Source organism: Rissa tridactyla, chromosome 6, assembly GCF_028500815.1.
Source record: "Rissa tridactyla isolate bRisTri1 chromosome 6, bRisTri1.patW.cur.20221130, whole genome shotgun sequence".
NCBI lineage: Eukaryota > Metazoa > Chordata > Aves > Charadriiformes > Laridae > Rissa > Rissa tridactyla.
The window spans coordinates 21,058,734-21,080,562 of record NC_071471.1 but is presented as its reverse complement, the minus strand read 5'-3'; the positions used below and the strand labels follow the sequence as shown (position 1 = coordinate 21,080,562).

The 21,829-nt window shown below is 42.2% G+C and overlaps 1 protein-coding gene across 3 annotated transcripts in view; it reads left to right on the top strand.

Moving 5' to 3' along the window:
- EPHA4 (EPH receptor A4) overlaps window positions 1–21,829 on the top strand; it is a 107,382-nt gene that overhangs the window by 64,341 nt on the left and 21,212 nt on the right. For all 3 annotated transcript variants that reach the window (XM_054206524.1, XM_054206523.1, XM_054206525.1), the window contains exons 6-8: window positions 14,668–14,792; window positions 15,983–16,142; window positions 17,229–17,340. In XM_054206524.1, the coding sequence (XP_054062499.1) occupies window positions 14,668–14,792; window positions 15,983–16,142; window positions 17,229–17,340 (397 nt within the window). The remainder of the gene's footprint in view (window positions 1–14,667; window positions 14,793–15,982; window positions 16,143–17,228; window positions 17,341–21,829) is intronic.

The following is a 21,829-nucleotide window of genomic DNA, read 5'->3' as shown; positions in this document are numbered from 1 at the left end:
GCTGGTGCGAGGACGGGGTAGTGCTGGGGAGGTTTAGGGCCTCGCGGAGGGCAGGACTAAGGGCAGGCTGTTACTGGGCGAGTGTTTTGCACCAGTTGTAAAGCGTTGGGCTTTGCAGCAAGTTGGACAGCCCAACCTGGAAGCTGTGAAGGTGGGCGAGTTCATGTCCCTGACCAAACATGAGGAGTGACTGGCACTCCAGATGCTGGGCACAGCAGTACCTGGCTGTAGCCTTCCCAGACATCCAGGAATCTATTCAGTTTTTTATTTTTTCCAAAGTACTTGCTACCAGCATGGTCCCACCCTTTCCAGTTACTTGTTCCCTGCAGCCAAAGGATACAAATAGCCTGTTCCAGGAGTCCTTTTACAGGCACACAAACCCTGGAGGAAACTCGTGCACGTAGCTGGGTGTGTATAAACAGTCACAGCACCCCGGCCACCCAGTTCCCCACAAGCTGATTTAAAATAATTTCTTGGCAAACATCTGGATACACTCCAGATGTCCAGAGCATGGGATGTGTGTGCAATACTTCTAGCTGCTGCATTCTTTTTTTCTGCAAAATGTCAGGGTAATGGAAAAGGGAAGTTGCAAGGAGGTGTTTTTATTTTGCTATAAAGGTGTTTGTACTAAGGATGATGGATCAGCAGTCTCCTTGTTCCTCAAATGGACCTGTGTCAAGCATGAATTCAACAGGGAAGGAGATTCAAAACTAGTAAGCAGGGACTTGAAAAAGGGGTGATCCGTAAGCGTGACACTCTGAGTGATTTGTTGCAGCATCTTGCAGAATTCCAGGCTAATTGTATGCAACTTTCTCATTTTGAATCTAAACCAGTGTGGTTTCTAAGGCTTCACATTTATCTGCTAAACATAAGCGGCAATGCCCCCCGCCCCGTACACAGATTTTCAAGCAGAAGGGTTGGGACAAGTTGTCAGCTCTTGTAGGGTTTCACCTGCGGTAGTCGGTGGGGTGACCTGCCGGGTTGTGCAGGACAACAACCTGCCTCCTTCTTCCCTTGCGTTTGCTCTCCAAGGGACTTGTGTTTTGGCTTTCGCTGTCTGAAGGTTTACATTGAAGGGAGTTACCGCGAGGACTTCTGAAGCAAACCAAATAATGTATTTTGGGAAACTGCAGACCTTTCAAATATAAAGGCGGTGGGAGATCCGCAAAGGAGATTACTGTTCCCAGCACAAGAAATTTGGGAATTGCATGGAAGCAAACAGTTAGGAATACTTCAGGATTCTCAGATTTCGGTGTTTAGCGTGAGATTTCTCAGAGCCTCAGAGATGTCATGTGCTGACCACTTCAGGTTTCTTCTGCACATTTAATTACGTGCGTAAGGTAATGTTTCTGAGTAAGGAGCTTCTCCAAGCTGGCAGATGCAAGTGGGAGTTTCTTATTAACAGCTCCGTGTTCTTGCACAGGCTTTAACTGATGGTCTGTAATAAATGTGTAGCTATAAGCATACGTGCTCCCGTCTCAAAAACAAACCCGGGAAAACTATTGTTGGGAGGGATTAAATTATTATTTTAAGGTAACTACAGCTTTCCACAAAGAAATAATAATTAAAATAACAACTGCCTGCTTGCTGGCAAAGCTGTCTGCACCACCCATTTCCATGAATTTGTATTCAAGGTGGGGGATTCAAGTCTTGGTCGGAAGGGGAAAAAAAAAAAGTGCTTTCTAAAGATCCTTAGTAAATAACCAGCTTCAGGGTTCAGCGAACAGCTTAGACAAGTTGCATGTCAGATAGTGCCAAGAGGTAATTGCAGCATTTAAATAGAAGTTTGGTCACATTTTTAAAAAGATCTCATGGTTTGCTATGGAAAATGGAGGTTAGTAACATATTCTCCTGGGGAAAAAGGTGTTTAATTTCAGGACTGGGTAGTGTTGACCGTATTTAAATTACATAAACTTACTTTTAGGAGGCATCGAATCTGATCAAATTCTGGTCTTGGTGATATTGGTACAGATGAATAGTTACGAAATCGACAGAGATGAAGATGCGGTCCTGCAGCTTTTATTTGCTCTGGACTATTTAGCTGTGCTTTTCCTTTCTCTGGCAGCGCACTGACATCTCACATTCATAAAGCTGGCTGTCCAGCCTGAGCGCTTCCCTTAAGCAATTAGCAAGGACATATTTTCATGTGGAAGGAGATTTTTGTTTGTGGCTACCAAATGTTTAGATGGGCTTCTAAATTTTCTAGGTTTTTTTGCAGCTGACGAAATTAATTGGAAAACAGCCAGAGAGACAGCAGAGTCCGGTCCGTAGTTGAGCAACAATAAAAGGCTTTGGAGAACTTTATCAAAGCTTCCATTAACCCCCTGCTGATGTCCTCAAACAGGATTTTTTTGAGAGAGTGGAAACACAAAAGCTAGGCTGCACAACTGCCCCTGTGTGTCCATTCAAAGGTTTTAAATCCGCACAGTTACTAATTAAAATGCCATGCAGAGTAGCACAAATAAACATCGCTAGTCCCTGAAGCCCAAAGTTTCTGCGCTGGCTTATAGTTGGGAGGGCAGGATGCTGAACGGACCCCGTCAGGGTGGGTAAAGCAGCCCCCTTTGGTTCAGATATTCCTTGTATGAGGAATTGCAAAACGTGTGTCGAGTCCATCCATATGCATGAAATCATACTCCCAGAATGCCATCCCAAGGCAGCCTGTTATTTTTTTATTTATTTCTTGCATAGCATTGCGTTGAACCATGAGGACTAAATAGAGCTGTGCCATGCCTGCTGGATCTCTATAATCATGTTTGCCAGATTTTGGCGGACATCAAAATGCTGAGCACACGAGTGAATACTGCTCCTTTCATTGTGAAATGTCACTTCAGATTTAGCCCCACGTGTGAACTGGCGTGCAGGGAGCACTTTATTATTACGGCAGGGCTCCAGTGGGCTTCCCCTCCCAAACAAAGCAGGCAAATGGGTCGCCTCTCTCTGCATCTACTTCAAGGATTTCATGGCGTCTCCTTAGATTAAGGTAATCCGCCTTCATTACTAAATTCAAGAACCAGAGTCCCAGAACTCTTAGTAGAGCACTCCAAGAATGGATTCGAGGTCTCTGAAAGTTGTGATTTGTAAACTGATAGTAACAAAAGTTAGTTGTGGTTTTGGATGGGTTTGTTGGTTTTTTTTTAAATACAGCCTAGAGAGATGTAGGAAGTGCAAGCATTTGTATTTTATTCCTCTGGTCATTTGTATTTTGTAACATCCCTTATGGAAAAGTTCTACTGTTAATTTAAAAGAAAATGATCACTTTTTGCCTCAGCCTTCTGAGGTGTTCCTATGGAATTTATTAGGGTTTTTATCCCTGCTATCAAATTCTATCACTTAGTCTTAAAAAGATGATTGACTGATTCTGATTTTTTATTAAATGCTTCTACTGTTCCATAAAATCTCTTTGGTTTTGCCTGTATTAAAATCCATTGAAAGTATCCATGAATTATCACAGACGGAAAACCCCGTAAACTGTAATGTGCTTTGGATATAAATGTCTTTCAGTTCGATAGATTACTGAAGACTGAAAGGAAAGCACTGAAGTTTTTAATTAGCTTTTTATTATTTTTAATTTTCTATGTGCCATTAAGTGGTCCCATCAATAAATAATAGGTGAAGACCGTTTTGGCTAAGCAAAATAGGAAGGTATAGTGGGCTGGAAGAGGTGTCTCGTATATGAATTGAGTTTTGTGTGGTGTCCATTTATTTTAGCAAACAAATAAAGGCATGATCTCAAGACAACCCACTACAACGGCTCCCTGGGAAGATTGCGCTTGTCTCGATAACATACTGCGTTCTTTAAATCTCTCCTCTGAATCAGCCTCAATTTATCTTTCTTAGCATAAAAGGCAACGCAGATGGAATGGCTGCAGCCTCCCTTCTAGTTTATCAGGATATTGTGCATGCACATAAATAAGACGGAAAGTGACTGGAATATGTAAGTGGCTGAGTGTTAAATCCTGTGCTTTTTGAGCTCCGCAGGCACTCTGGGACTGGGTGGCCAAGGGGAGTCCTGTAGGAGCTGTGGAGATTTGTGGGCTCTCCGTCGTACTTCAGAGGTGGTGTGCAGACCTAGCGGTGCTTTTCCAAGAGTTTTTGCTTCTGCCTGTGCTGAAGGTTAAAATGGCAATTATGCCAGTACGGGGAAGAACTGATTTGAAGAGAGTGGACTGGGCTCAAAGGGAGGCTTCTTTAGCACCGCTTGCAGATGTGGCATTTTTCTTTAACCAGAGAATATTTTTATTTATATTTGTTACACCAACGAGCTGCAAACACCACAGATTAGAGGGGCTCTGTAGCACAGGAGTGTCCTAGCTGATTTTCAGTCTTGACTGATCCTTAAATGAAAGTTATGGCTTCATTGGATCAAATGAGGGGATAATCAAATTTTTGGACCAGTTGATGACAAAGCTCAGCTAAAAACAAAGCCATGAACCTTATAGGGAGGACAGATGTAACATTGAAAAGTGCTTTGCATGCTGTTGGAAGAAGAAATGACTTTTGAATTGCCGGTTTTGAATGCGGATTATATTTTTTCCTTTCAGTCCCCATCCTGTGCGCTTCTCAGTTCCACCCTGCCGGTACCCTTCGGGGCCCTGGCCTCGCAGGGGAGGGGGGACCTGCCGCAGAGACCTTCTCACCAGGGGTCAGGGTGGGCTCTCAGTGTCTTCCTGGCAGCCGCAAATCTGGGACTGAAAATGAAGGTCCAGATTCGGAATTCAGACCCATCTGTGCAATTGCTGAGAGCTAATTCGGGATTATTATTTTCACAGGGTTTTATTTGCCCAGGCTGTAACTCAGTACTTCTGCAGAAAATAAACATGACCGATCTCTTTGTACATCTCCAAATCTTCATACCCTCATGAGGCTGATTTTATTTATTTATTTAGGATTGAAATTGTTCAGACTTCGTAATGGCACTGGCATCGTACAGGAAACTTTACCAATTATCATTCTGACTGTTTTCCACTGAGGCAGCCACCTTTAATATTTAATTGCTTATTCCATTTGGGGTTTTTCTAACTGACACAATTTTTAAATGAATAATGCACTAGTTTTCAGTATCCGGCATAAAACCAAAATAATGAAACCCCTTTATAAGTTTAATTATGTGCCACCTATGATGTAATCAGTTACTGACATCATGAACTAAGATTTTAATTTTAAGGTTTATGTGTTTCAGGAAGCTTAAGACTCTTCCCCAGTTTGTCCCTCATCACTTTTTTTTTAACTGAACAGCAAACTTCAGGTGCCTTTGCTTTTTGCAGCAACACAGCATGCAGAACATAGTTTCCTCTCTCATTGGGTCTATTAATGATTTTTAATTTCCTGAAGAAATACACCCGTTGAGGATGGAGGAAAGGGGGCTTAATTCAGTTCCAGTGAGAGGACCTGGTAGAAAAACTCCAAGTGTGGGAGTTAGGTGTGCTGCAGTCCGAGTCTCTGTGATACTTTTCCAAAAGCACAGAGTATCTTTTTCCCCTGAAGAAGAGGAACTTTGATGGGGTAGTATGGCAGGGTGTCTCGCAGCATCCTGGAAGAACTGAGGATCTCCAAGTGCTGTCAGACCAGCGTCCTCATAAAGTGCTACTAAAGTGAGCCCAGAAAACCGCAACCTTGATTGAATCTTGAGACTTTCTCAACAGCCCAAAGGCAGAGAGATGGTATCATATTGAATCTATCTAACTTTTGTACAGAAGATACTTAACCGGAGTTCTAGCTTAATGCTCTGAATATCCACTACAATTAAAATTTATAGGTTGTTCAGCTGAAATGTAAATACAGACCTTCTGCACCAGCCTCTTCTGTGTGATGGAGCTTAAAGTAAACAAAGGTGGAGTTCATTAACTTTGGTGACTTCAAAACAATTTATTACTCTCAAGACAGGAATAGTGATTTTTATTGTCAGATGAGTCCTGGGTTTTGATTGTTTTGGGTGCCGCAGGCTCAGGAGGGTAAGTTTGAGACCCAGCCTGCAGTTGCTGTTGGAGCTGTGTATCACAGCTGAAGTAAAATTTTTATAACTTTATTATCTTTTATTCCTCCAAAATTCTTGCCATTTCTGACTCCGGATGATTGATCTGAGAAGCCCAAATGGCAAAGTCTAACTCTCTGCTATTACCGTAGCACTTCAGAAGCCAGGATGAGACAATGTGGCCAAATCTATTTATTAAAATAGCGAAGCTGCTTTAGCAAAATGAGTCATAACTTTTATTTATTTATTTTGTTTAGAAGCTACTTTGGTATTTCCAAAGCATCTAAGTGACATAACAGGCAGAGTCTTTTATTTGTCTGGATTTCAAAAAGGCTTTTAAGCAGCTCTTTTTACAAAATCTAATATTCTTAATGCTGAAAGTAAGTGACAAAGAAAGTTATTTAGCACATATATATATCATCTAGACATCCATGTTTCAAGTAAATAAAAAGTAACTGTGCAAGAACCAGGGAGAACAGCATTAGGAGATGTGTTGCCTTGGGCAACACATCACACAATTGCTGCGCAGTGGGTTAAGCTTTACACCATAACTGTTGGGGTAACCATGCGCTCAGGGGGTTTGGTGGTAAGTGTAAGAAAGGACCAAGGAGCAGAAATGAGGCTTTCTCTTAATAGATAGAGACATGAGGCATCAGGTGAGAGCAGTCCTTCGCAATGTGAGGCAAAGGGTTGCCCCTTTGGGATTTTAATAGAGCAGGGTCAATATTTTCAGTATTGTTTTATGGATTGTTGATATGCTATTGTGAGTGGTTGGTGAAAAAGTGGTGGGCACAGATACAGTAAGTTATTTCATTGGTCCTGTACCATTTAAGAACAACTCTACCCCCTTTCATCTGTTGACTCATGAAGTGTGTGCAGACATGCCGTAACTCCCCTGACTATGGGCAGGAAGATGGGAAAATGGGAGGAGGAGTAAGTAGCTGGATGGTTGCTTGGCTTGAGGAAGGGCCTACAGAATGGGACAGAGGTCTTATTTAGGGGCATCTGATGTGTCTGTGAGGGTAGCTTTGATTTCATTGTGGAACAGGGACTGGAGGAGTTTGTTTTGAAAAGGCAGCTCCTCCTCCTGTGTGGCAGTACAAAGGTGAAGGACAGGCTATTTCTGGGGAGGAATTAGTTCTGGTGGCTACCTTGGGCCTCCCGGGAGGAACAGCAGGCTGTGTGGGTGAGTAGAGTTGCCCTGAGGGAATGGTGGTAAGTGGGTCAAATTGCTCCAGACTATTTATTCTGAGTGGATGGGGAATGCCCCGTTTCCAACCTTATTACCTGTTTTAATAGCTAGAGGTTATGGTCTCTAATTTCTCGTTCTGGCTCCCCCAGAGCCGCTGTACCCTGGGGTGCCATACACTGTGTCCCAGCATCAATGGTTTCTGGCGGGCTGTGCTTGCTGGACCATTATCTGGGAAGTAAGAGGATGATTACAGCAGGTGCTTCCCAGAAATGTTCAACCCAAATTCAGGTTGTGGGATCCTACCTCTACCTCTAAGCATGACTGGTGTGGGCTCCAAAGAAAGGGCTGTGAGAGTTACGGCCATCTCTCCTTTTCTGGACTGCGCGGTCCATTTTTTCTGCTTTTCTCAATCCAATATAGTGCAGTGGAGCATCAGTGTTGGCTTCTTTAGGCTACAAAATTTATTGTTGTTTATACTGGGTCAAGTTTTAACCTCACCTAGAGGGAAGAGTAACTGCAACGTGACCTGTTTTGTGACCAGCAGCTCCAAACCTGCTCAGGTCAGACAGCCGCTGACTAATTCCCCATTTTAACAAATTGCTTATAACTCCAGAGTTTCTTAGAGCAATTCGCAGTGCTAAGTATGTTCACCCTTCTTGTGTTAATCATTCCAGTTTAAGCATTTAGAAATGTTTCGGTACTAGGTTTTTTTTTTTGTTTTTTTTTTTTTTTAAGGGGTTGTAATGTTCAGACAGATTTTTGTAAATTGCCTTCCAACTGAAAGACTTGTTTTCCTGTTTGTTTTAAACTGGCATTCATACATACAGGAAATACACGGTATTCTGCCATGTTTCTGTTGGCAACTATTAAGTTATCCTTGTCAGAACATGCCAACAGGATTTCTTAGCAAGCTAGCAGAAAGAAAACAAGCCGTTCTCAGACTAAACAGACCCCATGCTTGAGTTGTAATACAGATCTCTTGCTAAATGCTGTGTAGACTCTATAGTCTTATGGTTTAAGGCGATCTTTGGGATTGCAGGTTGCAGATTCAGATCTTTGGAATTACACCAGACCTGCACTGCATTAGTTGACATCATGATTGGGCTTCAGAATTGGAGGGCCAGTACCTGAAAATAATGTAGTGCTGTCAAGAGCTGGTCCTCAGAAATTAATAGCCAGAATGAGCCATCTCCTGAGTGTGCAAAATCTTCTTCGTCACCCCTGTCTCATTGCAGTTCCTGATGTAAACCACAGGGAGCTGTGGTCAGACTTCAGCTCCTGTAATTGGTTTGATCTAAATTAGAGCAGTTTTCTGGTGTGCTGAAATAGTCTGTGCTAAAACTGACACAGAACGGAGCATGCAACCCAGAAAATACACAGGCTCTTTGTGGATCCTCAGCAGCTACCGCATGTCTCCAAGAACTGAAGCTGGAGTAGGGTGGTAAAAATACAGCACTCTAATAATCCTCAACTACTACTATTTGTTGCTGCTAACAGCCTGGGTTTTCCTTCAAGCTTTTGATTTGATGCAAGTCAGAGCCAGCTTTTGTGGTTTGGCAAGATTTGCAGCGCAGGTTCTTTTGGGAGAGGCAAGAAATGAAAACTTTAAAACAGAGGAAATGTTTAAAACATAATAATGCTGTGTTAACAGTCTTTAAAATCTCATTTTCTAGCCCCTTCCTTTATGAACACGTCATTACAAATGTAGCTGATGTGAGCTGGTCCCTAGGTTTGAGAGCTTGTCACTTGTTTCACTCAGAGCTCCTTGGCAGCGGCTGGATTGCCGAGCCTGGAAAGAAAGGGAAGATGGATTGTGCCTGTCGTTTTGGGGTGAAGGTGTCCCTGTGGCCAAGCTGGTGCTTTTCCTGAGCAGCGTGATTTCTAAGTAACAAGGAGGGAAAGTTTAATTCAGAAGCATTACGGCTGATTGAAGGGATTGAGAGAAAGAGGCCAATCTCAGCTGTCACACAGCTTCGCGTTACGTCAGCCAGGATTTTCAAGTGTGGGTGGATAACCTTGGGCGCTTTACTCCAGTGGCGTAGATTAAGTCTTTGCTTTAAAAGCTAAAGCTTGAAAATGCTGGCTTGAATCTCAGTGTGTCTCAGTTTCCAAGCTGGGAGGTGTTCCTTGCCAGTCGTCATTCCTGGGGGAGGGAGAGGCAGACGGTGGGAAGACAGAGGACGAGGGAATGTCTTGGGAGGCTTCCAGTGGTTCAGTTGAGCAATCAGGCCTTCTAGATCCTTGTCCAAGTCCTAACCTGGCACAATCATCACTAGTACAAATGTTTGCTCCGCTTACACAGAAGGAATAATGAAAAAAAAAAAATATGCATGTGGTTAGTTTTTAAAGTGCACATCCAGCCCGCAGACTCTTGCTGGTCCCTAGGAGAAAGGCGTAGCTGTCACACTGGCAGTGAGGACTGGGAATGCTCTGTTCTTCAGAGGTGCCCAGTCTCCGTGCGTGCACATAGGTTCACATGTGCAAAACCCTTTCATGTGCTTATCCTTATGCGCATACATGGCTTATACATATGCTATGCATGTGTTTGGATATTTAGTGATGCTAAAATGCATTCCCCTTTGTGAAGCCAGGAGGACTCGGAGCACAGGGGTGGTGTGTTACTCAGAAGCAGGGGTCCTGGAGCACTTCTGCCTGGACAAGAGAGAGTGGGTGAAAGGTCCAAGGGACCAACAGGAAACAGAATTGAACACCACCATTTTATGAAAGGCAGAATTGCTTTCTTTTTTAATTTATTCTGGTACATGTAACTGAATAGGGCTGGATAATTCTTGGTTTGAAGTCAGTGCGACAGCCAGTAGAGTAAGCTGTTCTCTTACATGAATAAAATTACCAGAATCTGGCCTGGAGAATGTTGCCTTTAGAAATGATTAAAAACATATTTGATTCTCTGTGTTGTATATCCTTTTCCTGCTGTGAGATTATTTGATAATATAATTTACAAAATCCCATGTAGAAACCCACAATATTACAAGGTAAATACTCAAAGATAAAACCTGAAATATGCCAGGTTCCCTTAAATGTGTTTTGTCCCAATTAAGAGAAGATCTTTTATTGTCTTGTTTTGATTTCTAAGAGAACTTTTATTCTGTGTTAGATTCTCAGAATTTATTTTTTTTTTAAGTAATTAATAATGGAGCAGGCTTTTAGTATCTACCCTGGAAGGTAAAAACCCTTAATCACAGTAACATCATTAGTGCTTTCAAGCATTTAATTTTGATGCTTGACAAAGCACATAGCCATTGATAAGAACAAATAAGTGTTGTTGTGTGCAATTGAGGGAAAAAAGAAAAGCATGAAAACCCCTAAGCTTCAAGTAATTAAATTTAAATATGTTATTTGAATTTAGCCGAGATAATGTACAAACTGTGGGTATATTTTTCAATCAGTGAAAGACCCCTTGAGTAAATATGATCCATTTAAATTCAAATCATGGGGAGTGGAAAGCAAACCCTGCTGTGGTTAAGAAGGCATCTTCACTAAAATACTGGGCATTGTGTATCTTTGATATCTGAGTACTCGTGTGTTGTAGTTTTGTAAAAGGCTGTTTTCACTCATGGATGCCTACATGCCAGAGACTTTATTGCATCTATTTATTTCCTGTTTTTTTCCTCTCCCCGCTTTCCCTAATTTGAACCAGTAATGAAAAACTGACACTCTGCTTCTGCCATCCTTTAAAGTGCCTCAAAACTGTTATAATTCAGCACTTATTAGCCTTGGGATATGGCTTTATGGCATTTGGGTGAAGTTTTTGTAGTACATCTGTGCTCTTTCTCTCTCTGTAGGCCACAAGCTCAGAACCACAGTAATAAAACTACTAGTAGGTGTTTAATGGCAGGTTATTGAGGAAGTAGATAAAAGAAAATTGCAACATTCGTATCAGTAGGGAGTGGGCTTTTTAAGGGAGAGGAACTGCTGAGCTTTGAACTAGAGAAAGTTACACGTGGTGCTTTTGTTCAAGGGGACCACATTTTAGACACCAAAATACCTCATCATTCTTCCCTGTGAAATGGGCTGTTCTGGTAGAATTGGTGCTTGGTATGTACAATCCGTGCACGTGTGGCAGAAAAACTTGCTGTGTGAGCAATAATGATTGAGAAACAAGTTTGTGCTTAGTTTTCCTTTCCAAATGTCAAGGAGCAGGGAACTGGAATGTGCAAAAAGTGAAAGAAAAAGTGATCTCCCACTCTCTTCCAAAAGTATTATGTGATCTTATTGTGAACATCTTAATTATGTACGTTATTCTTTTTTGTTAAGCTGTCCTCGGTATGTTTTGTGTAGGAATATGTATGCATAATGAACAGTTAGCCCACGCACATACAAGAGAAGATTCTGTCTTTTATTCTGCTCGTGATCAAAGCATCATTTTACAACCTGTTACATGTTTATCTTCACATCATCCCTAAGAGGCAATTTAAAGGCAAAAGGCAGAAGAACAAAGAATTTAAATATTTTGCACAACCTCACCCAGAAGGCTGTGACTGCTGCCTGGATTGCCGTGATGAGCTGGCAGTGGTGATGTCCTCTTTGTCCCAGACTCTACTGACTGGACTCTTACGCCCTTTTGGTAATAGACATCCAAGGAGACGCAGACCTGTTGTTTTTCCAGAAGCCCGGTCTTTCAAATCCTCAGGTCAGCTGGTGAATCCTGGAAAACAAGGAAACAAATAAACCTGATTTGTAGGGCTATTTGCAGAAGTAAGAGAGAATTGGTAATGGAGGATTTTATCCATGCAGCGGGAAAACTGTAGTACTCCCTGTGGTTACTGAGGCCAGTTCCTCAAGGTCCACAGAGCTACAGATGACCATCCTGTTGCATAGACCATTACAGGTCTATGCTGAGGAGATGTCAAAGAGCTCCTGGACAGCCTGTTGCAATCATGGTACTTCATCCTGTAGCTGGACTTCAGCACTCTTAGGATTTCTGTGTAGCATATGGAGAGGCAGGATGTACAGTCAAAACAAAAAACCTAAGAAACAAATTGCTCATCTGCAGAATACAGGACAAAAGAATAGATTAAAAGTTAAGTAGGATGAATTTGCATATAAAGGACAAGAAGGAAAAACTAGGGCCATTCTTACAATTGTAATTGTAAGGAGTAACAAAGGAACTCATGTACAAATCCTCCTTGTGTCCTGGAGGCCAGGAGCAGGTTCTTTATTCCAGTATGCCGCAGTGCCTAATATCAGCTGCCCATTTTTGAGAGACATGAGAAAGCAGCTGTTAAACCACAGAAAGCTAAGCATCTTCCACAAGAAGGGGTAGTTAATATATATTCTTCTGCTGCAAATAGCCATTTTACAACAAAGAAAAGCGCTTTCATACAGCACTTACCAGCCCAATATTGAAGGACTCGCTGAATTCCAATATAAATGCTGCAGAAATGAAATGAGAAACCAAGGAAGTTAAAAAGAGGATAAAGGAAGAAAGTCAACTTTCTGCAATTCTTCAGGTCAGACCAGCATAAGTGACAGATTCTCAGTAAAAAGAATTGCCTGTCTGCCTTGCATAAAGCACCAATTAACTAAGCAGATTTCTCTCTGATTGATTTATCAGTAGTGTTGCCCATGTGTGCGTTTTAGGTTAACAAATCTGATTTCTAATTTATTAGCTAGGTGGTATTCTTACTGCAAAGGTGTGGGGGGGGAAAGGACTGATTCTCTGTTGAGGAAGTGTAAGGTGGTTAAGCAGGTTCCCAGTCATGCCACAGATATAACTTGATGGAGCACACCTGGATCCTCCCTGTTGGCTGCGTTTATAGTCTCCTCTGTCATCCAGTATTTGCCTTTGCATGTGAGAGACAGACAAGGAAAAAGAGACAACGTTTCTGGAGGCATTTCTAACAGAGATGCCAAACTGTCAGATAGTAAATCGGGAAGCAGCTCCCTGATGGTTTCACATCAAGAGGAGACACCCTTTTGTGACTGTGCGGCATCTACTGGTTATTTTCACTTCCATCAGAACTGTCTGATATGGTCAAGTAGGTTTGAGGCTTTCAACATTCAATTTTCTTTTCATTTATTGTGACTGTTTTATTTATTTGTCTTTCTTGGTAGTTTTCAAGGGTACAAGTTTCAAGGATACTTCTTACTCTCTTAACATTTTCATGGATCGTCATCCCAAAGTTAGGGGTAGAAAAAGAAACAAAAAGAAAGAGGGGGGGAAAAGAGCAACACGTCTACAGCTTCAGGGGACAAAAGAAGAAATATATTCAATTTAGGAAGACCTCTAATCTCTGGTTATACAGGACAGCTTTGTTAGATAAGATTAAAAATTTCATGAATGTCCCTTTTTATCCCTAGAGACTCTGCCATTTATACCAGCTATTGTCGGCATCAAAAGGGCTTGATAACAGCTGGCTAGAGACGTGACCACACAGCAACACAACAGCAAGAAAGGGGCAGCCGGGTTCATAAATCTTCAGAAAACCCGTTCCCCCAGCGCAGCCGTGAATCTGCTGCTATCACAGTCAAAGGGAGAAAGCATTGTCCGCCAGCCAGTCAAAAACCTGAACTTCAGCATTAACAGGGGCTCTATTGAAAGTGTAGGGTGCACAATGAGATGTTTTCCATTATCTTCTTCATTGCAGCCCTTATTACTGCACACAGATACAGTTTAAAGGATCTTTGAGTTGAGCTTGTTGCTAGGTAGAGTTTTTCCAAAAATCACGCAGCCCTTACCCTTGGCAATGTAATCCTGCATTTTCTGTTCGTCGCATCGGTATAGTGCCACACGGGACGGGGTCAGATGATGCCAGTTTGGTACACAATGGACCAATCTCTCGTATCTTCTGGCTGGGAAGGAGCTATCAAAGCCAGAATCTGGCCCTTGGGCGCTGAGCTTCCTCATTCTCCAGGGACTGCTCACAGACTCAGCGTAAGCAGGGCAAGTTAGGAAGCACAAATTGGCTCAGACTCTTGAAATACAAGTTTCCTGGGTTTCATGGGAGGGTCCAAATTCATATGTATTCAGCTTTATTCTGATCTTATTTAATTCAGTGGCAATATTTTCTCAGCTTTAGAGAAAACCAGATTGGCCCTTCAGGAATTTCGTAGTTCCTGTAAAGCAAACAGCTAATGAAGTAACATCAGTTAATTTGAGGAGATGGAAGAAGAAAATTACTGTGGACCAAAACAAAAGTACAAGTCTATGTATTGTGCCTAAGACAGGACAAAAGTAAGGCAGAATCTTTTAGTACCTTGGACTGTTAGGGAGATTTGTACCTATGCATCACGAACATTGCAGTGTTTAGGCAACTGTAATTTTACTTCAAAGCCTACCTATCTAGTATTGCCCAGGATACCGAGCTTTATTAGAGAGGAATTAAATGCAATTTTGCTAGAGAAAACAGGAGAAATACTTAATGCTTCTAACCCCCCTGCAAGAAAAACAGTTTCTGAAGGTGCTCGTGTTGTGAAAGCTATGATTAAAAACTTTAAAACTAAATCATTGCTTATATGTTTGTATTTTTTTTCCTGGCAGCTCCATCCCCAATCGCTTTGATCCAGGCTAAAGAGATAACAAGGCACAGCGTTGCCTTGGCTTGGCTGGAACCTGACAGGCCAAATGGAGTTATCTTGGAATATGAAGTCAAATACTATGAAAAGGTACTGTTCAAAAATGGACAAGCAAGGAGTTTTGTTTGGGTTTGGGGAGAGCTTTTTACTTCATTCCGTTACAGTTTATTTCCAGATAGGATTCCATCATTTGAAACCAAATAAATTCAGTTTAATAAAATCCAATTAAGGATTTCATGCACTTGAATGGTTGCTTGAAAGAATAAGACTCATAGGCTGTTCCAGCTGAATGGTACAAGTTTATTTTGTTATTTTTTTCCTACCTAGGAGCTTTTGTAGCAGGCGTATTTATAATGAGAATCAATAATGTTGGGCAGAAGTGAGACATTAGTTTTATTTCATAGACAGAAGTATAATAATGAAGTATATAACACAGCAATAATAATAAAATCTGTTTGCCAATAGCTTCATGCTTAGAGTGATAGTGTGGGCTTGGTTGGCTTTTAATAGAGAATAAGGAAAGAAAATTACATTCTTCATACTTTCCAAGTTAGAGGGAGATGTTATTCTGACAAATAACTTCTCAAGTATGGAACTATGAAAAGAGCTATTTTCTTTGAAGGTTCTCTGCAAAAATGAACAATTACTTGTTCTTGCTTGTGTGCGCTGTCTCTCACGTGCACGTGCATACTTCTAAATTTTTTTTATAAAGATAATCACTTCTTTGCTTCCCTAACACATACAGAAAAAGGCATCTGATTTGCAGGGAATCTAGATTATTACATTTTTTGATGGATTTTCCAGCCAAAAATAGAACAGTTTTTAAGATTGGACTTTCTGGAAGACATTTTCTAAGTCTTTTATTTTAAAAAATATTTTTATCATTTTTTTTTATGTGGCTCCTGGCTGGTAAGAAGAAAAGGGAAGTGCCAGCATGTGTGAGTAAAATGCAGCTTGTTCATCAAGAGGATCCTATTTGAAGGCTTGGCTATTTTCCAAAGGATTTTGTTGTGTGATTTCTTAAATAATCAGTGATATATGAGCATCATACCTACTGCCTCGTCATCCTTTTTTGGCTTGCTGAGAGCTCCGTGCAGCACACAGTGCTAGGGGTACTGAGCAAGGCCGACAGCAGGAGCCCTTGGGACGTATTTTGAGAATTCCATCGTTGTTACTCATCTTCTTTCATCATGACAGTTTTGGCAAGGAAGTGGGGTTCCACGGTTCATGGTGCAGGGAGGCATTTTTACTTGATCACTACTGTGTTCTTTTGTTGTTAGGACCAAAACGAGCGCAGCTATCGCATTGTGAAGACAGCCTCCAGGAATACCGACATCAAAGGCTTGAACCCCCTGACTTCGTATGTATTTCACGTGCGGGCCAGGACAGCAGCAGGATATGGAGACTTCAGTGGACCATTTGAGTTCACAACTAACACAGGTAATGACATGCCCACTGATTTCTTTTTCTTTTCCTTGAGCAAAGAGTGCAACCGTAACTGAGCTGTGTGTTGGGAGTTTCCCATCGCTTGCTTGGACTTTGGTGTGTCTGTTCCGGGGAAATGTTCTTCCATGGCCACATGCCTGTTAATGATGCCATGAATCTGACCTGAGACATCTATTTGGATATGCTATATTCTAAATTCTAACAATGAAAGTACTTCGGTGTTGCATAAGGAGACATGTACTCTATAAACACTTGGAAGCCATTGATGCTTGAGAGATTAATGTACCTATTTTGTTTACTGTAAATGCAGATGTTTGCACACGTTTTTGGAATATCTCATTTGCAGGAAAACAGAACCCTGTTATTCCCCTTTGCAAGCTATTGACGTACATCAGTTAGGTGCCCTACATCGGCTCACATATTTACACTTTTCCTTAGACAGTCATATAAAGACAGAATGTTCGAATTATGTTGTCAGTAGAGCTTTTCACTTTGCTCAAGGAAACATGCAAATTTAGCCCCCAAAATGTTTGCTTTTCGGTGGCAGGAAGGCAATGCGACCGAGCCTATTTTATTTTGGACATAACAGGTCTGTTTAAATCAATTTGAGGTCATGCCAGTTAGTGGCAGTATCCTTCAGGATGTTAACAGCTGAATATAATCAATCCAGCAGGAAGAGGGAAGACGTTTTAAAATAACTTATTCTCCTTGTGTCAGTTGGGGAGCGATCATCTGGCCCCACTGAGAGAAAAAGGAGGAGGAAATAAGAGTGGAAAGCAATTAGAAAGGCAAAAAAAAAAAAAATAGCCGTTATACCCTCTGAGCAACACTGACGGGGAGAAGGAGAGGGAGTACTTGTTCCCAGTGAGCTGAAGTTCCCCAAATCATTATCAAACATCATGTCTTCAGCTAATTAGGGCCCTGTTGGAAAATTGTGTCAAATGGCTATATAATAAAGGCCTGAAAGTAGATTTGAGTGCTACTCTAAACTGCCTTCACAAGCCAGAAAGCCTCATTGAGTGCTACCTAGGTTGATTTTTTGAGGGTGTCTAACACTAATGCTCCCTTTTCTGTTTCCAGTTCCTTCCCCCATCATTGGCGATGGTACCAATCCCACAGTGCTTCTTGTTTCAGTGGCTGGCAGTGTTGTTCTTGTGGTCATTCTCATTGCAGCCTTTGTCATCAGCAGGAGGTAAGAACTTAAGCTTCTCTCTCCCCCTCTCTCTTTCATGAGGGAGCCTTTTGTCTCTTGCAAACAAAGCTAAATTCTTTGATTAGCATCATAAACAGTGCATTTGCATTACAAGCCTTCTCCCATGTAGCTTTGATCTTCTCAACATTAGTACCAAGCAGCATGTGATGTAATGGCAATGGTTCCAGCTCTATTTGCCCTTCAAATGCAAAGCTGATTCCAATAACTGGCATTGAGAAGCAAGCCAGCTAGAGATTTGTGGTTAGTGTAATTTGAAGTTAAGTTTAATGGGTATGGGTACAGTAGATTTTCTTGGACTGACTCCTGATGGACAGGGAGTAAACAACTGCACTGTTGTGAACTAAGCCATCAGCCTGCTATGCTTGTGATTTTTGTGTTAGTCTGTATGGGTCTGCATTAGTCTTTTGGGTTAGTCCTTCCAGTGTGAGTGGATATGACTGGAAAACAGAAGCCACAGTCGTTCAGCATCAGCTGCAGTTACACAGCAGACTGGATCAATGGTTATTTCATCAGAGCAGGACCATAATCTTCTACCGAGTACTTGTTCATTCTCCCAGATTCAACCCAGGCATCAGGAACAATCCTGTGAATGGGAGAACAGTGTAGCAGAAACACAGTGTGAGTGTTTCTGTCTTCGTCTTTGTGTTGAGTCTCATTTAAAAAGATCAGCATGATTTTGCTTCGGTGTAATTCTGAGATAAAACTGACTGTATCATTACTGCATCTGAAGCCTGGGATGCAAAGGATGCACGTTTTGTCAGTCTCTGTTGATCAGTTTAAAGGCATCAGCCATAAATGTGCACAAATTCCTCTTGATTTGGTCTCTTACTTTAAATTGTCTTAAAGAGCAGTTAAGTCACTATGATTGTAATATCTGGAAAGTAGACATGCATTGTTATAGCTTTCTGTGGGTGTTCAACTCAAAGCCTCCATGCTGGCAAGAAGAAAGAAGAGCAGAACATATGAAAATGTAATGCAGAAAGACAGGTTTATTAAAAGCCATTGCAACAGAAAATAGCATCACTGAGCTTGATGACTTAATCTCCTCTCCGCTTTTATTGATCACTTTATTATTTAAGGCAGGATTGATAGCAGGATACATTGGATTTCTAATTATGAGTCGCCACCTTGGAGAATTGAGCCTGTCGAGCTGCTTTGAGATGATTCCTTCCCCTCCTCCCCCTATAAAAAAATGTCGCTTCCCAAGGCTGATAAACACTGCTTGGTGATTGGCCCTCAATGGATCACTTTTTAGAAAATGAAATGTCAACCCCTTGCCCTCATATTGATTCTCTTTAGTATCGGCCATAAAGCTGTCAAAGGAAAGGCTGCCTGGAGCCAGGTACCTGACAGACTCGCTGATGCGGGTGCGCGCTCAGGCAGGTCTTCTCACCGCTCGGGCTGTCTGTTCAGTTATCTCTGCCTGCAAGCGTTCAACTTGGACAAAGACAAGACAAAGGGCAGGTGGGCAGTAGGGACGAAAGGCTGGTCCAAGCACTGGTGTGAATGGAGATAAAAGTATGGTGGTGGCCATGGGTTCAGAGATGTCCCATAGCTCTGCGCTGGTAGGTCTCAACGAGGCTGTGGAAGGGGAAAGACATAGCAAGATGAATGAAATACTAGGACAGTGAAACTGCTCTGTGCATACTAATGCGTGGTGCCTTGCTAATTAATAGCCTTCCTCAATACACAGCTCTCCAGTAGCTGGAAGTAGCTCTCAATAAACAGAATCTACTTTAATATTCACTATTCCTTTAACGATTTTAACCACTTTACCAATGTCATTTAGAGGTGTGGGCTTTGGGGATATTTCACGATGTTCTTCACCAGCAGAAGTTAATAGCAAAATAATTATATTTTGTTCCAAAATGACTTCAGATGAGAAAAAGCTTTTCTGTCCATACAGTCCCCATGAGGAGCTTTTGTAATCTAGCCATGACCTAAAAGTCATATTTTTACAATCAAAATCATGCTTTGGCCTGCAGTCATGGCCTCTCTGCATCCGTGAGCCAAATGTGGGAACTGGGCATATGCTGTAGGTGCCCACTTTTGAACCCTGGGTTATTACTACTAACTTAACATTACGTTTTCTCAAGTCATTGCTCAAATCCCCAAGTTCATCTTTACAACAGAATTTGTCAAAGGACTTTGCCTTCAGGCAACTCAAGCTGTTTGGTTCTGTCCCACGACCACGGCATTTGTGTTAACATGAGAACTAACCTGCCTAAATGTTAGTTTAAACATACTGAGGTTAAGATGAGCATATCCGTAGAGCAGAGCGCAGGAGGTAGCACGAGTGTTTTTAAACCCTATCCTGCAGGAACACTGAGTGAAATTAGAATACCTCAAATAGATTTGTAAAGGATTTGGGAAAGTGTAAAACAGAGAGCGCCACTTTCTAAAAGGTCTTGGGTGGAGTAAGATGGCCCTATAGAATCCTCTGGTCATCTAAAAGCTTCTGTCAGAAATTCTTCCAATCAATAGGTTGATTTATCTTCTGCTCCGTCAACAGCTGAACGCGCTTGCCCACCTTTTGCCGATGGTGTTGGATCAGGTGCTCCACTGCCCTGGTGCCCGAGCACTGCAGCACCCCCGGCCCCTCATTTGTTTGGGAGGAGGAGGTGCGGCGCCAGGTCCGCGCTGTTTCACCTCAGCTCGTGCTAAAACCCTCTATTGTTACATCCTCTTTGTCACCAGCCCCCACCTGTAGATCTGCCTGTGCCTCCAACCCCCACAGTTTCTGAAGGCTTCTGTGTTCTTGTCCTGACTGCCGGCTATTTAATCACCACCGCCAAAATTCCTGTAATTACGGGGTTCGGATCTGCAACAAAGGCTCCCTTCTGCCACTCAGGTGAGCTGCCCCGAGAGGCAGCTCCAGCCCCGCGTGCCCCGTGGGGGACAGTGGCAGACAGGGGTGTCTGCCCCCATCCGAGCAGGAGAGGTCAACAGGTGACAGAGGGAGAAGTGGAAGTAGGTAGTTAGTTTGGAAGGTATTATTTAAACTTAATGAGCTACCATTATATTGCTTGAACAGTAATCCCTTTGTTTCTCTTTGCTTTCTGCATATCTTTGCGTTTTAGTGGGGGAAGGTTATTTTTTTATCTGCTGTTAGGGCGCTTGTACTTTTAAAAATAAGATAAAGAGCATTTTTTCATACTTTAAATGCTTTCATGCAAAGCCTGTTTGTGTTTCCTATCTCCCATCTGTGCTTGAACATTAATAAAATGAATTTGAAGGGGTCCTGCTTAACATGCAGAATCTTTTTTTTTTTTCCCCTTTTTTTCTTTCCTCTGAGAGAAGCTGTGTAATACCTGAAACCATCTCTGCAATCCCCTTAGCTGACTTGGTCCCATATGGCACTGGGTGAGATTTGTGCTACCTCTTTCTTCTTACTCAGTTCAGTAACTGGGAGCAGAACATAGTCCTTTTATTTAACTCATCTGTTATACCAGTGCTTTAAATCCTGGGGCAAATAAATGGTTTAAATTGATGTTTGGATCCAGTGTTGTTTTTAATAATGATGTTCTTGTGATTTGGAGCCACGTGCGTTTAACTGACTTTCATCAAGAAAAGAAGCTCCCAACCGTTTATGGTTGGATAGGTACCTGCTTTTTATGTCTGAAGAGAAGTCCTGTTGTTGGGAGCTGTGAGGCTTGGTTCAAAGATCAGGTAGTCTTCACATGTCAAACAGGATTTTTTTTTCCTTCTGTTTCATGGTTAATTTATAGTTTTTATTATTGGCATAGGGTGTTTAACACCCAGCACTGAAAGACTGCAAAGACAAAGGCTGGGAAATGGCCTTTCAGCTGACAGCGATGGGAAGCTGCCATTCCCCGCAGGCCAGGCGCAGAGTGGGAAACAAGATGTTTTTTGCTAACGGGCAGAAGGGTTATGCTGATGGGAGGGGAATGGTGAGACTCAGGAAGCTTTGCTGCAAGCGAGACTCTCAGTCACGTGTTTTCTTCCTGTTGTCTGCGAGTTTTTGACACCTTTTAACTCACAACTCCTGATATATCTTTCTCTCACCCACTCACATTTTCCTCTTCCACCCATTCACCGTTTTCAGTCTTTTAACCTGGTCTCACCCCAGTGTCCATGACAGGCCTGGTTGTCTCCTGCCCACGCCAGGCGGTGCGTTGCCCGTTGCAGGCAGTGCCAGTCTTGCCTCCTGTTCTCCAGGCTTGGTTTCTCCTTCTGCCTTCCCTCTTCTTCACTCCAGCCCAGACTCTTGCCAGTTAGCTAACCTGGGTCTGGCATGCTGGGGGACTTGGACTTCCATAGGAACAGGCAAACTGAGGAGGAAGCAACAGTGAGCCCTTCTCTTCAGCAATGTCTGTTCTTACGCCTGGTTATGAACTTTCAACGACTGATGGGTAAAAGCCCAAATCAAATCTTTCCATCTACATACTATTAGATGCTGCAGAACTTCAAACCCCAGTACACATTTGGCTGAGCTGATTCCTCAATC